At 40.7% G+C, this 16,690-nt stretch overlaps 1 protein-coding gene across 8 annotated transcripts in view; it reads left to right on the top strand.

The window, feature by feature from the left end:
- Positions 1 to 16,690, top strand: part of tanc1b (tetratricopeptide repeat, ankyrin repeat and coiled-coil containing 1b) — a 103,860-nt gene that overhangs the window by 24,483 nt on the left and 62,687 nt on the right. For all 8 annotated transcript variants that reach the window (XR_011311067.1, XM_069702476.1, XM_069702478.1 and 5 more), the window contains exon 3: positions 10,617 to 10,841. Coding sequence is in view for 7 of the 8 variants with exons in the window: in XM_069702476.1 (XP_069558577.1) it covers positions 10,617 to 10,841 (225 nt within the window). In the remaining variant the exon portion in view is untranslated. The remainder of the gene's footprint in view (positions 1 to 10,616; positions 10,842 to 16,690) is intronic.

Raw genomic sequence — 16,690 nt, forward strand, 5'->3', positions numbered from 1 at the left:
GTAGCTGCCGGAGCATCTCTTTAGGGGGGCGCTAGCGAGCCATTTGGCCACGCCCACTTGCGACTCCACTAAAATACTTAATTTTTCGCTGGGAGTCATGCGTGTACCAACCTTCTTTTTTTGGGGGAGTGTGATAAATCCGCCAAAAATGCAGTTGTTTATGGAGAGTAATAATAATAGCTTGAATAAGAATAGGGCAAAGCACCATCGGTGCTCGGGCCCTAATTAAGAAACATAAATCCAGTAAAAAAAGATGGAGTGTGTGTGTAATGTTGTATGCCTGGCTTTTCTTTAGAAGGCCTTAGGCGCACCTATAAATTGTAAAATGTCTTTCCAAATTACTACTTAATTTATACAGTGTTGAAAGTATAGACAACATCTGACTACCTTTGTTCACTCAAAAGGCTCTGATGATGATTAGTGTTGAACGAGAATGGATGTTTTCTCTGCAGTGTGGGATTGAACTGCGTTGACTAGTCTGGAGTGTGATACTGAGGAGGCCTGTGGAGAGATATGCATAGTGACACACAATACGACTTGCATGAATATCAATATAACTCTCCAGCCAGGGCTGTCAACAGTGGATCGGCTTTAATTTATTCCAAAGATCTGATGAAACAAGGTCAAACCTTTCTCAATTCAACATGGCCATTTGGTTCATTTAGATTTTCAAGGAGGGTGAAACATCTACATTTGTGTCATGTGTGTCATCGTCTTTTGGCTACAAAATGCCATCCTGGAAGGATGTAAATGCATTTTTGTTGGGTGATAGCAGTAACACCTGAGAAATAGACTGGTGGTCTTTGTCTTTTTTCTATTTTTCTAACTAGGAAACTGCAAATGGAGCTAATATTATTCTTAAATAAGTGATTACAATGGGAAAGTGAAAGTGATTTCCGATTGTAATGCTCAGGCTTGATTTACCACACGTCTCTCAGTGCTATGTTTCAGTGGTAGACATCCAGTGCTGTTCTCTCTGCATTTAGTTTAACTTGGAAACACTACACAGCAGCAACCTTGAGACTGGTTTATGGCATGAACACACATCGTAGGTCTGCAGGATCTCTCTATCAGTTTACTGCAGTTTCTATGCAGAACTGACAAAATGAAGGCAGTTAGCCGCTAGGAGTGTGTTTTCACGATTATACACCTGGTCTTTTCTGTAAAGACTTTTCTCAGGTGGGTCACACAGTTTGTTGGTATGTTTAGTACTATCCTCTTACTCGGTGAGAATAATGTAATTAAAATCTGCTTCACTTGACATTTTTCAAGCATATGTATGTAGCATACAGTATTTCTCCTCTGTCAGTCCCTTTATCGGCCTTCCTGTTTCTTCCCTGTCACAGATCTGGAAATAAAACATGGTGAAGATACTGGCTGGTTCATATTTTTTTCTCATACCCACTTAGATTGCCGATTTATGAAGACAAATGGGAAATGTCATGGTCCCTGCCCAATGCCACCCCTCCCCTCCTCCTCTTCCCCTTCTACTTCTTCCCCCACAAGACACATTCATACTCCTCCCTGTCAGTCACTTTTCCCCCGAGGGCCGGTGGGAAGGCATTGCGGAGCTCGGGCTACTGCAGGACTGTGTATCAGGCAAAGAGATGTGTTTCTGGACTCAAAATGTTCTGCAGTCTGACTTTGCCTACAGCATCTTAATTTGCCATAAAATAGCAAATTTATTCTCATAAAGTGCAGATGAAATAGATTTTAAGGTGTTTCTCCTTCCGACAACCTTAGAGACAATTAGGGACACTATCAGTAAGAAAATATGTAGAGGGGACTGCAACCAGATTGGATTTGGCTTTTCAATACGAAGATTCAACAATGCATTTCCTTCCTTTTCTATATAGACTATCTGGCTATATAGCCAGATAGCCGCGCCCCCCCCCCCCCCCACACACACACACATGTGATTGAATGATTGTTACTGGCAAAATTGCGATATAGTGGAAAATAGGCATACTGAAGGGACGTTGGCAGTTTCCTAATACACAAAAATATAATAAATGTTAAAAGAAAAGAAAAAGAAAGATGTTACATTGCTTGCCCTTTATTTCTTATGTGCTTGATTCTGTCATAAAACCGGGTTGAAGTTATATAAGTGAAAACAAACCGTGTAGCAAGAGAGCTAACACGGTCGGTTTGCTTTATTATTTATTACTGAGATCAGTCTCTGTTTTATGGTCTTTTGTCAGGCTGTATTGTACAGTATTATGACTGTTTCTATGGCAACCACTGGCTGCGTAAAGTGGTCTGAAATTAGAGTTGCCTCATGGGAAAAGAACTGATGCCTCCACAGATTGGTTGCACAGCTTTGCTTTAATAAGTAATTTTTGTTTAAAATGATTTAGTGGATTTTAAACTAGAAAGATTTGCATCTTATTAACATATTATATCTAATTTGTCCTTCATCATTATAGATGACTTGCACCGAAGACCATCCCCCACTCGGTATTCTTTGTTGTCTGGCTCTCTCTCCTCTCTGTGGGTCGCTGTGTGTTAAGCATGACAGCTTTTGTGGGACTGTCACCCTGGTCTCGGAAGTACACAGGGAATCCACATTGGCACTCAGTCTAGCGAAAGAATTCTCCTCTTTGGTGGATTGTCCCGTGGTCATCGTGCTTTGTGTGTTGACTGAAAGAATCTGCATTAATTATAGTCTTTCCTCATTTTCTCTGTAGGTCATAAAAATTAACTAGTGGGAAGCTAATATTTGTGAGTGGTCCTATATGTGCAGTATATGTATATAGAGAAAAAATGGAACGGATCATGATTCATAGGGTCTAAATTGACTTTACTAGCTTTTGCCAATACAATTTGCACTGTAAACACGACTCATTGTGGCAGGCAAGGTGGTTTGGATTGAGTACTACAACAGTTACACCACTGTTACTCTGATGAGTCACTCATTCTGTCTTTGGCATGTATCAGGATTTTTTTAAGACTTTGCTGCATTACATAGTCTTGCCAATGTGAGCTTCAGAAGACACGGCATCAGTCACACTAACATGTTAATGTGCATCTGCGTCCCTTCTTTTTCACTGCTCCTCTAGATTTAGGTTGAAGCTGGGTCAATGTTTGGTGACAAGGCTTGTGTGAAAATAATGTTCATGTTTTGGTATTTAATTGTCATTCTATAGAAAGAGAGAGAGACTGACTGATCTGACAGAAATAAAAAGAAGACATGTTTGCTAATGAGCATGTTTATAGTGTGCAATAAAGACAGACAGGAAACAGAACTAAACTTGTTTAGATCATTATGAAATTTTGTTTTGTACTTAAAGGTCCCATATTTTATAAATTCGGATTGCCATTTCTTTTTTGATTATAAAGCAGGTGTAGCTGCTGTATAAAATACTGTAAAAGAGAACAGCTCACAGCCCCTATTCAGCCACTATGTTTTTTTAACCAGTTGTTTTGACCGCCGTCAGTTTGTGATGTCACTAACTCGCGCACCTGTTATAGGTCCCTCCTCAACACAGCCCACTGTCCCTCCTTTTATGTGGATGAAAACAGAGCAGTCATTCTGTCACGGAGCTATCGAGCTACAAGACCGAAGGAAACCTGTGGTTTGCCTGCACATTCACCAATCAGAAAGAGAATCAGCTAATCAGAAGAGAGGGTCACTTAAAGACAAACACAAAACCACCTGTTCTTGACAGCTCCAAAGACAAGAGAGAACAGACAGAGATGTGCAACTATAATGAAATGGTTTTTGTTACTTCAAAACCACAAAAATATAATTTTGTTTGATATTAGACTGCAAATAAATAAAGTGTAAAATATTGGACCTTTAAATATTTTAGGGGTGAAGAGTACTGAACTACATTGCAGACTCAAGTTTATGGAAATAGTGACAACGAGAGTGCAACCTGTGGCGTTTCAAATGAAAGAGTCCAACACACACTCAATGCGCCTTCATTGGACATTCATCAGTTGTATGTCTTATAAAAGATATGATGGCAAGTTTTGAACACCTCATGCTGTGGACACAATTCTTATTGCTGAAAAGTTGATATGGGCCGCACAGGTATTAATGGAAAAGCTGCCGTATTATAAAGTGTATTTGTTTTTTAGTACACTTCCCATTTGTTGCCTGGCATAAACCCATGCAGTGTGCCTCTGCTGGACAATGGAGAGGGTCTGTATCTTTCAGGGGGGGCATTGCATTCCCTCACCAGGAGTGACAGATCACATTCCATCGCACGGATTTACTTGAGAGGAGAAAGATCCAGATAGTGATCCAGATTTATACCCATGAAAGACGTTTCAAAGGAGTCACCTTTGTGAACTGGGCCTACGATGCTAGCTGGAATAAAAAGGTCCCTTAAACCACGCATGAAAAATTAAATCAGTCTTAATTCATTGTGGTTGATTTTTATTTGATACGGAGCATCACTTTGGCAACTAGCCTCAGTTGAAGGTTGTACAGGACTCTAATATTCCACATATTATGAAGAGACTGCAACAGCAGCATGGGAGAGTGAAGTTAATTAGTTTGCACAGTTTTAAACGATGAAGATCTCTCTGTCATCAGCAGTCATTCATTTGAGGTTTTATATTTCCCTTTTTATGAAGTTTTAATGAAAAGTACACTTTTTCTATCTTTATGGCATCACATCAAATGTAGGAAAGAGTGAGTCAGACCATTGGTTGGAATAAGCATTTAAGATTGACTCACTGACCTGCTCAAATAATTGATTTGTACTTTAATGTGTATTTTTCTAAATCAATGTCTTGAAATAATATTGAACTTTTTTATGGGTTGGGCATGTCCTCGTGGGCTCTGGACCTTCACTTTGATGAGGAAGAAAGAGCATGTAAGGGACTGTAATCATTTTGACATCATCCTGGGGCAGCGCTGTATAATTAGAAAGGGCTGATTTCCTCAACCACAGCAGGGGCTGAAATTGCAGGCCTTGCCCCGACCAGGGTTTTGGAAAGTGACTGAAATAGAACTGGCGAGTTTCTGTCCTTGTGTCCCTCTGTGTAATATAGTATCGGTCAGATGGCAGCGCAGTCACCATGACACACTGCTGCCTATTCACCAGCACTTGGATGACAAGCTTTTATGTGGCGCCTCTTGTTTTCAGAACCAGCTACCAAAATTACAACTTTGTCATAATCTCTTTAACATGCAAGACGGATGAAACCTGTATCGGCCATGACCTGCTGCGACTGCAGCAAGTGAACAGTCCGCTGGCAGCTTTTACTCTCTAACCAGTGTAGCCTGTGTTCAAGTAGTGCTTCCCCTGCATACCGGTGTGTGTGATGCACTGCAGCAGTTGTCATGACCCAACGCAAAATCCCAAATAATACTTCTTTCATTATAAAATCTGGAGTGTATTTTTCACCTGATAAAATGTCAATTTTACCAGGTGGAAATCAAAGTGCTGTCACAGGAACTGATGTGAAGTTTAAATATGCAGCAGGGTGCCATTTCAGAATTTTTTTTTTTTTTTTTTTTTTATTATAATACATTAAATGAATAAAATCTCCAAATTCCTCAGATAGGGGCTTTACAGAAATAGTTTTGAACAGATAGTGTTAATGATGATACTGTTTATGTATCATTTAAAGGAATTTAAAATGAATTGTATGCTTTTATTCTAGAGTTAGACTTGAGTCTAGACTTGAGTGGTTTGAGGAAATGATGAGCGTAAGATATCGGTGGATGCAAAATAGGCCTGCAGTCATGATGAACGAATGATTCTTGGTCTGAAACCCTTTGCTCACCAGGGTAATTCATCGAGTAATAACTCCCCCAACCACACAGGAAACATAAGGTATTGATTTAGAATCAGCATTTGAAATGTCAGGATGAACACTTGTCATATGTTTTGTGTTTAATGCTCACCCCTGATAGAAATTGACTTAGGTTTCCTGCATCATATCATCTCTATTTTCATATCGAACCGACAATCGCACACACACTTCCCTACGGACCGTTGGAAGTGTCCGTGTCAGTGTACATGTCCCACTCAGGTCAAGGTGACAACAGGTCCTGGCCTCCAGTGAGTGACCCTTGGATCACTCACAGGTTTTTCCACGTCTGCAGGCGTGCAGAGGTGTCATTGCAACCTTTCTGCTTCCTGTGTCTGGCATTCTTCTTTGTTTAGGAGCCCTTTTAAAACACAGGACAGCTTTGTGTCCCCTCTGGTGAGGCAGAGGCGTGCAGAAAATGGGTCTCTGTTTCTGATTAGCCCAGCGGTCCAAACAACACTCATTTTCCTGAAGAGAGAAGAAGGATGCTTATAGTAGCTTGCTCCTTGCATTTGAGTTTTCTACAAACCTCGGGCTGCAGAACGGAGTCAGTGCTAATTTGCTGAAGTCCTGAAAACAGAACCAAAGCTAATTGTCGTTACTGTGGTTCACCACATCTGCAGTTAAGATTTAGCTGACGTATGGTCGGCATTACTAGGTATTACATGTTATCTTGAGGTTGATAATTCATACATTTTAATTTGTGGCCATGATGAGTGGGCAACTTTGATTCTGCAGAATAGATTACCTTGGTGTTTGCCTGCCTGCTCCATGGCTTCAATGGTCTTTCCATTCAAGATCATTTTTTTTTAGTAAAGCTAAACCTGCTTTTTACATCTAGAGAGCAAACGAATAAGAAAGTAGTCATTTGTAACTCTTTAGCTCTGACACATGTGGAGACAAACTTCTGTATTTTGATGAGGAATATCCAGTCCTACATTTCAAACCAGCAGTTTACTGGACAACTAGATTGTATCTCACATCACCACAGCTATTTTAACAGGTTTCTCTGTTTGTAATTCTTTGAGATTATCATTACATTATAGTCTTTTTACATGGGGAACCAAAACAGTGTAGGCGCCTCTTCCTTAATCAAGATTAGCAACAGCATGAAATGTGAATGTTTTGTACAGGCATAATCTTACCATGACAAGGGACAGAGCTGTTGTGAACACCTATTATGGTTTATTAGGTACATCTACTGTGGTAGAAGTTCAAAGGATTCACCTTCAAGGCTGACCTTGCAATTTATAATCTATGAGAAACGTTTTTTGGATTTTGTTATCGGAGACTTTCAATGTTGATTAAAATGTATATTTGACAGGATTCTTTTTGTTTTTACAGCAACTCGTATGTTTTACTGTGAGGTTTTTCAAACACCTGTTAATGATAAAATAAGTAATGCACAGACTATGAAAAGTGAATCTTTTCCTTCTTATAATCTTACCACGATTTCTCATTGAAATATTGTCCTTTCAGTTTTACAAATCTGATAAAGCCTCAGGTCAGAGACACTAAGCTGACAGTAGGCGGTCACTGTAGTTAAGGGGAGAACAAACAGTGATTGTCACTGAATTACTGGCCAACTGGCTCCTTTGCAAGGAGAGAGATGCAACTGATATTGTTTGTAATCTTCAAAATAAATATTATATTAAATATATATAAACCACAAGTTTTAGATGAATCATTATTCTGCTGTAGCCCTGCACAGATAGACAGAGGAATGTTATGAATGGTATCCTGATGAAGATGAATGACACCTCTAAAAAAAACACCTTTTTCTAATGAAATACTTGAAATACTGGCAAAGCACAGGCAGCCAGTGTTGTTAGTCAGTTACATGTTATCTCTAGTTTGTGGTCAATGACACAACCTTATTTGCTTCACTAACTTAATGTCCTTCTAATGTGTCCCAGAGGGATGAGAAATGCTCACAAGCCCCTGACCCCTGGTTTCATTACATGTTATATGGCTCTGTTTTTCTCAGATCCTGGTCTGTTCTGCTTTTTCCACCTCTACTACTCATCCTTGTTTGTATCCCTGGCGACCTATTAAAAGACTTTTCTCTCATGTTCTTTTCTGGCAGGATATTCTATAGTGTTCAATTAAGTTTATGAACACCAACAACTCTCCCTTTTTTCCTTTATGAGCCAGAATTATTGCAGCAATGCATTCACATGTACTTGTATTTTAAGTCTTAGTGTGACCTGTTTGCAGCCAAGGGAATCTTAAGAAGAAGGAGAATCAGGGCTCGGCCCAGGCTGTGTTCAGTGGGGAGAACTTCCTACACTTAATTGGGATATTGTTGGTTGGCTGGAGAGAGCCCTTTAGAAAACTTCAGTACTTAACCAAACTGTCCTCTGTGGATGAGTCAAAGTTTGAAGATCGGGGAGAAATATGGTTGAGATTTGCCCTGACATGCTCAAGGCTCTGGACATTGTTTGGATGTCACAGTCGAAACACCTCTTCAATGTTGCATGGAGGTTGGGGAAAGTGCATGCGGACTGGTACTGGTGGTTCCCATTCTTAAAAGGGGGACTGGAAGGTATCACACTGCTCAGCCTCCTGAGGAAGGGATATGTCTGGGTGCAGGCAAGAAGGCTATGACCGATTGTCAAAGGTCAGATCCAGACTACGCTGTATAGACTGTCTACTTCAAGGGTCTTACGAAGGGGAAGTGTGGGGTGTTCGTACGAGTGATCGAGTCCTTGTCTTGCCTTGTTGTGTCTGTGCTTTTGGCCTGACACATTTCCAGTTGTAATCTTCATAGATATGTAGGTCCGGTTTGGTACCTCAAACTGCATGTCTGCTCTTTGCAGATGATGGGTTTTTTTTTGGCTTCATTAGACGTTGACCTTCAGTGTGCACTGGGGGGTTTACAGCTGAGGGTGCAGCGGCTAAGTAGAGAGTCGGCACCTCAACGTCTTCAGGCCACGGTTCTCTGCTGTTCTTCCAAGTTGACGGTGAGTTGCTGCCCCAAATGAAGGAGTTTGTGTATCTTAGAGTCTTGTTAATGAGTGATGGTGAAATGGAGTGACAGACTGACAGGAGAATTAGTAATGTGGATGTTGTAACAGACTGTCGTGGCCAAGAGAGTAGTTATCATTTGATCTATGTTCCTACCCTATACTACTGCAATTTACAACTTAAATAAACTTCTCCATTGCAAACAGTTCTTTGGGTACTATATGTTAGTGCACTGAGTGGAGTATGTCTGGTGAGTTTAGCATTATAAGTTGTCTGAACTGTCTTGCTCACAATATTTGAGTTTTTAAAACCGTAGATTCAAGAGCAACTCCCTGCTTGATTGGCTGTTTTCTCTACATGCCTGGAGCATCCTGCTTGTGTTAAATGGTTGCATAACAGTTAGCTGAATACCTTGAAACTATATGAATGTGAAAGACTCTTTGTTGTTGTGTGAAATCTCTCATTTGATGAACTGAAAATTGTACCATTAAGATCGAAACACCACTTTTGCTTTGCTTCTGAACAGCTGACAGTTGGGGTTTGAACATTCTCACCTGATGTGTCTGTTTTATGTTCACTCCAAAATGCCATCCTGTGAGAATCAAGCTGTTTTCTGCAGCAAGAAATGCTGCCAAGGTTTCCTCCTGAGGTTTCACATTCTTGGCATTCAGAGTCAGGATTGTTGTAAAAGAAAATGGTTCGTACATCTTTTTAGTTGAGTCAGCTACGAGGTCATCTTTATTCATCTAAAGTTTCAACAAAAGGCTTTTGCATTCTGGTGCTTTTAATGTAAAGTAAATCACAAGATCTGTCACTTAGATTGACCCTATGAATTTTACTGAACTTAATGCGACCACTACGAGCAAAATACTACATCAGTCACTTCCACAGTTCGCATTGTGGTCGCAGGGTTTCAAGATGATTCAAAAAAGTCATTCATGGGATTTTCAGAGCTTGACCCCCTGAAGAAATCCCAATTTGTTGCCCTGTTGTTAAACCGTACACAGTATCTGTTATATTCCCCCAATAAAGCTAAATTTAAAGGCCCTATGATAAATTGCAATACAGGAATACAATGACTGTTGCTTTGGTCCAAAACAAGTTATGTAAGGGCTTTTCCTATTTGGCTTTCAAACAAGGAAATATAAAAAGAAAAAACAGCAAAATATAATCATGTGGATTTAAAAAGATTAAAAAAAAAAAAAAAGTGCACACAAATTATTGTGTAATCTGTGCCTGCATGTTTCTATTCATATCTCAGAGCTCGGTTTTACCTCATTGATTTATTGGATATTAATCATATTTCTTGATGTTATGTAAAAAAAACGGTATTAAATCCACCGTAGGTCTTTTCAGTTTTTCACTTTCATATTACAATGATAACCTATGGTCTTGACTAATATCACACAAGACAGTGTGTACTACATGCCAAGTTTAAAATAGAAAAAAAGATGAAGTAAACAACTGGGTTGTAAAGCTGGGTGTTCAACAGCCTGATACTTTTTCCTCAGGAGTTGGTTCAACCAAACCACAGGTGAATCTTAAAACAGCACAGAGCTGAGTCCTCCATAATCATATTCAGTATTCTGCACTCATTAAAGAGTGGGCAGTACATTCATGTAACACAAGTTAGTGATTTAGTACATCAGCCCACAGAGCTTCACTTCCTCCAGCCCTTTAATGTTTCTCTCATAAAAATCTAAAAAGCATTTTCACAGTAAAAGAAAACATAAACCTTCATGAATTGGGTGTTTTTGTGCTGATAAAGGTCAATGCAGAACAAAATAGTTATAGTTATGTGATTCCTTGTGCATTATGGCGTGAGGTTTTGCCAGAGCTATTTGTAAAAGCTGTAACAAACTTGTGGTTCTCCTCAACAGGTGACGTTCACAGTCATAGTGCCCAAAGAAGATTCCCACCTGAGGGAAACCCCCACCCCCACCCCCACCCCCACCCCCAGGGGCCCGGCAGTGGTCACCCTAATCCACAGGATGAGGTTTTCAGGTTAAGCCTTGCCAAGGGCGTGTCCATGTCTCTCCCCTCCTCGCCTCTGCTGCCACGGCAGTCCTACATGATGCCCTTACGCCCGAACAAGAGATCACCAGGTACGCTTTGATAAATTTGATGCTTCCTTGACTTTGTTCCTCCTCAACCTCTTTCAGAAATTTAAATTTCTTCACGAATATTGTTTTAAATGAATTATCAACTCCATTGTTACCAGATATCAAAGGTTTTTGTATTTTATGCTTCTTGATGACTGTACATTTAGTTTACCATTTTTTTCTAATCTTTCATATATTAAAGAGACATTGCAAGTCACCCTGCTGTGTGGCCATTAGGCCTATACTCCAAAGTACAAAACAGCCATGCCTGTTATTTTCTATGTACAACGATGAGACCCGGTGACACTTCACGCTACTGTCCTATTCCCAGCGTTGCTGCACCTAAAAAAACGATTATTTTCCCCCGTAGAAAAGGCATTTTTGTGTGTCGCGGCTCCCATAGCTGTTCATCTTCTTCTCTGCTCCTGTGACAGCTTGACTTTCTTCCTCTTTCTGTTGCTGCCTCGCAAAGTGACTTGGAGAGAGTAGTTATCAAGGTGGAGAAATATCCTGAGCTGTATGACCCACAATGCTGTTATTACGAGGACAATGAGCAACTCATCTGTCATTTCGTTTTTTCTTTGCTGTGTGTGGTCTTCACGCGTTACTGCGCTACGTGTCCTATTGGTGCTCGGTTGGCAGTTGACGCGCAGCACAAGACGCGTTGCCGCTCCTCTGTGTTTTCAGCTTTAGAACAAAACCGTATGCCAAGTACAGTATTAACCAAGACAAGCTGAATGTGCTGCAAGCATTGGAGCTACTCCTGTTCTTTCTATTCTTTGAAAAGTAATTCATTCACATAGTGGAAGCTTCATTTGTCTCAATGGGCCTCCTGTCAGACTGATCACTCTTGTCTGCCTTCGGGTTACTTTGTACAACAGCTGAACATCTGACAGCCCTCCAGGAACGACAGTTTCTCTCAAGCCTAAAACACTGCTGGCGCAGCTTTTAACTTATTCCTTGTTGAAACATGTCAAACAGCTTTGAGTAATTGTCATTTTTTGGAAAAATAAAAGTCATACTGAGTTCTAAAGTATTGATCCCAACAGTTGCCCTGTGAGCTCAGTCTGCTTACAGACCATCGTTTTTGCCACTTCAGCCGTGTGTGATCACCTTGTGCACATGAAGAAGTCTCTGCAACTGCAGTGTGTTTACACTTTACTGGCTGTAACAGGCGTGTGTTTACACGGGATCTAAGTCCTCCCAGACTTCTTCTATCCACCATGTTGAGAACAAGTTAGTCAGCAGCTGTGTGGGCCTTCAAAGCAAGGACTACCTTTTGTAGCTGAACTTGTTTCAACCTGAATCTTTGTATTCTAGAGACTTGGCAAAGAGGAGTGAAATCCTTTAAGTGGTCAGTGTGGCTCCACTCACATGTGGCACTCATCTGTGGGCTATCGAGCCGTTGTGTAGACTGGTTAGAGCTTTGGTCTGTTTAATTTAAAGATGTGTTCAGGGGAAGTGGATAGTATGGAGTCATCCTCATACACACTTGTCAAGTTCACTTCTCTCTTAAGAAATTGTCATTTTGTAGTTTAACTCCAGTTTTAGGATTTTGGTTTATGTTGCTGTCTTTATTTGCATTTGTTCAGATTGTAATGTTGTGTTTTCCCTTTTGTAACCTGATTTGTATTTGCATCTTGTGCCATTTTAATCACATAATTGAAAAGCTGTTATTGGACATTAAGGCCTGAAATTGTGATGCAGTACATTATGCAAACGTTCAGTGGAAACTGAATTCTCGTTGGCAAATGGTAAAGAAAAAGCCTGATACAGTTTATAATCACCAATTAGAGTTTTGCTTGCTCAGCTGCCACTCAAGTTAAATCTGTTCAATTACCTTAGGTGATACAGGATTTGCAATGCCCATTTTAAACCCATCAAATAAAGTGCTGATGAAAAGTACATTTACAGACATGAAGGGAGGGAGAAATGAAGAGAGAGAGGCGGCTGAGTTTGTGAAGGTGAAACGGGCCCTGGAGACAACGGAAGGGGAACACTCATTAAAAGCATATTCCCTCCTGGGGGGCTCCAAGGCATGGAAGAGGGGGAAAAATGGACTGACAAGATAGGATGTTATGGAGGACCACCGGTGAGAGCTGGTTGGGGGATGGTCTGCGGGCTCTCCTCCGCTGTCCTCGCAGCTACCTGTGAAAAGCCGTCGGGGGAGAGTTCACACCTCCAGTTAATAAACACATGCTGCAGGAAATGTCTCAGCTCTGCGACGAAGTCGACATGGTGTAATGCCGTCTCTTCTCTTCTTGCCGAACCATAGAGGTGAGACGCAATGTAGGACTTTTGTAGGAATTTAGATCATTCTCTGATTAACTGATGATAATAATAAAATGTTCCATTAGGAACAAAATCGTCAGTGACATTATTTTTTTGATTTTGATTTGTCTTTGATTTCTAGCAGGAAATCTGGAACCACTGATGCCACTTCAACCCAAACATTAAAGTTCACACGGGTTCATAGCCAGCAGAATTCTGCCATCCATGTTACAGAAAAGAAAAGATGTTTTGGACATGAATTGTGTGGGTTGATAAAAGATATAACACCTGCCTACGTAACCAAGTCCAAAACATCCGCTTTACATTAGCTGAGAAAAACAGTTGATTGATTTGTAAAAATGGTGATTAGTTGTGTCCTAAAGGCATTCGACCCACATTCATTTATCATCCCTCAGAGCATTCTTTCACACATCTGTGTGATCTCTCACTCCATCACCGATGTCTTTGAGAGGAAGTGGTTTCACAGATCCAGAGAGCATTTTGTGGCTGGCCTTCATTTCCCGACACATTGGATAATGTGGAAGGCCCCAACTTAGTAGTGGTTGTTCTTTTCATGAAAACTTCACAGGGGACAACAGAGAAACATTGAGTTAATTAGGAGTGTGACGGATGCCTGAGCCGCAAAGTCTGGTGGCGTTGAGTGCCACAGCTTTGATCAGCTAAGCCCAGAGCTTAACCATGAAACACAGCACCCTGACATGTGTCGAACAGCACCCAGACTTTACTGTGTGTTTACAGGCCCCTTGAAGGGCCTCCCCTGGGCCCAATGTACCCCTATGAATGTACCTGTCTTGCCCCCACCTCTCCTGGTCCACCCCAGTGGCAGGTCAAAGATCATGCGTCTAAAACACCAGCCTCTTTCTTTACTCTGTTAATGACAGTAAATGAGGTTTTCATGTCTTTTTCAACAGTTGGAAACTCCTTGTTGCTCCCCTTTTTTTTTTTTTTTTTTAAGTCTCCTGGGTATCCCCACAGTGACCTCCACTGGTTGTAAAAGGTTATTGTGCTACTGTGGGATTTAAGCATCTCTCCCTAATGTTGCACTGCTTAGTGAGTTGTGGGAAAGTCTCCATGCTGCTGTTGAATATGCAGCAGTTTGTAACAATAATGGAGCTAAACCGTATATCAGATAAAGATGATTAGATTATCCTCACAATGAGTTAGCTGCAGAGGTGATACTGATGCTTCCATTGTTTGGACATATGAGTGACCTTTCTGTAGCGACCCCCTGCTCTGCTTCTATGCCATCCTGCAAGGGATCATAAAACAGCAATTGATAATAATTTCTTGCTCATGGACAGTGTATCATTTGTATTGCTGTTAATGCTGTGTGGTCACAGGGGGTACAGCCTCTGGTAGGCTGTTGTGTATATTAAAATAGGTTAATAGGTTTTTTTGCCTTGATGGGAGCTTTGTCTTTTGTGGGTTCAGAGGATGATTAATTTGTCAATCAGCCAAGCAGGTCTGAAAATCACCACGTTCAGTATTTTGAGATGGTTTTTCTCTGTGATTCAGGCAGGGAGGTCACTTTACTGATACGATTTAGCTGAGGAAAATCCTGCTTACACTCCACCTGAGTTACTCTCAACAAGCATTTCTCTCCCTCACTTGTAGCAATCTCACAGCTTTTGGCTTGGCAGACCGATCCGTGTTTGTGTGTGAGTAAGCCTGTAAGGTGATGACTATCTGCTGCCATGGCCTCCTTGACCCTGTTTCCATTTGGCTACTTCAATCTGGACAAATGTGACCTGGCCGTGATTGGACCACAAGTGGCCAGCAAAAGTACAGGTGGAAACACACTCAGGAAGCATTGAGATCTGATCTGTTCAGGCCACCTCCGAAGGTGTGTGGATCTGCTGCTTAACTGCTCTTTAACGCTGCAGCTGTTTGAGCCACTGTCCCGTGTATTTTTGTTTGTTTTGGTTCGTAACAAAGCCATTTTATAAAATGACTCATGTTCTTTGAGATCATGATTTTGGAAGAGAGGTTAACTTTTAGCTGCAGGGGATATTAACACAGGCTGCAAAAAAATATTCTAAAGCTATCATTAACCTTTGCTCCAGAAAAATCTAAAAGACCACAGACATTAAAAGTCATTTGGTAAAACACTTAAAGATTTCTCAATGGATTAGCATGTTTTCACGGCATTAGCAGCATGTGCAAGTTCAAGGACATTTTCTGCTTTAATCATCTCAAAAAGCACCTCCTCTAACAAAAGGTTATTGTTTGGAATTCAAAATGATCGAAATCTTTATGAGCATAGAAAAGTTCATCTGACATTACATGTTTTACAGAGCATATTTCACAAAGCCAAATAAGATTAAAATTCTATTCAAAAAGAAAATATTGTTAGAAAATCTGCAAAAAAAAAAGGAAAAGACTAAAAACTGAAGAAAAAAAAAACACGCCGAAACAATAATTAAAGCATGCAAAAGTTACCAGTACGAGACCGAGCAGGGAAGACAAAGGCGAGTGTGAATAAATGAGGCTTCAGCTGTTTTTAAAAAAATGTCATGGACAGAGATCATACATCTACAGGAATAGTTTTCCACGGCATCAAGGCCACAACTTAAAAGTCACAATTACCTTTTATTTGTATTCAATGGCGCGAGACAGCCAGTAAACCCTGGTATGAAGACCTAAGTGACCGGCTGCTGATAAAGGGCTGAAGCAGGAAACACATGTACACATGTTCTTGACCACGCAGGGCTCCACATGTGACGTCAAGAACCTTAAACTATATGAAACTGTAATGAATTTCCCCATTATTTTAAACTAAACACAAATAATATTAAATAACATAGGAAACAGTGCAGGATAAGTATCCAGTGTTGATTTATCATTCTTCACCTTCTACGTGAGCACGCTTTATTTTGTAGTGCTGTCAAGAGGGCAGAATCACTCTTCAAAGCCAGTTGTAGCCTCTTTGAGGTGAGCTCTCCTGAAGTCAACTCTGGGTTTTTTGACGGTAACCAGACAGCCCTCGGGAATATTGATGCCTTTCTGAGAGCTGAGCTGTAAAAGACCTTGTGGGGCTGCAGGGACCCTTTGAAACGTTCCTCTGATGAGCACCCTGTGAAAAGTACTGTGCAGTCCTCCACCTCACTGCACTTCAATACACTCCAGCTCTGGTTGCTTATCGCATGCAGTCCCCCTGTTTTATCCGCAGTCAAATCTCACGTCACCTCCTGCCTCAGAGAGCAGTGCTGACTGAACTCTCATCACTTCCTCAGTCAGTCACTAGAATTAGGATGCTCATGTGATACAGTGGTGTATCGTACCAAATTGTAAATGGTTGAGCCAAAAATCTTAGTTTACTTTTCATTGCCTGTTTTTCTTTTGTTACTTTTTGGAAATGTGTGACAAAGTGTACAGTGGAGACTAAAACATATTCACAACTGTTAAACTTGTAGTGTTTAAAAAAACAGTCTGCCGTTGTGAAACAGTGCAGAAGTCACATTAACCACGGTGGAAAGTGGTATTATGTCAGGCTATGAATCCGGAATGAATCATACATTTGCATTTGTATTTAAAGTTGACAAAGCACCATGTCTATAAGA

Source organism: Brachyistius frenatus, unplaced genomic scaffold (genome assembly GCF_029030835.1).
Source record: "Brachyistius frenatus isolate BFR_SWC_R1_liver_20210118 unplaced genomic scaffold, ASM2903083v1 Contig_42, whole genome shotgun sequence".
NCBI lineage: Eukaryota > Metazoa > Chordata > Actinopteri > Embiotocidae > Brachyistius > Brachyistius frenatus.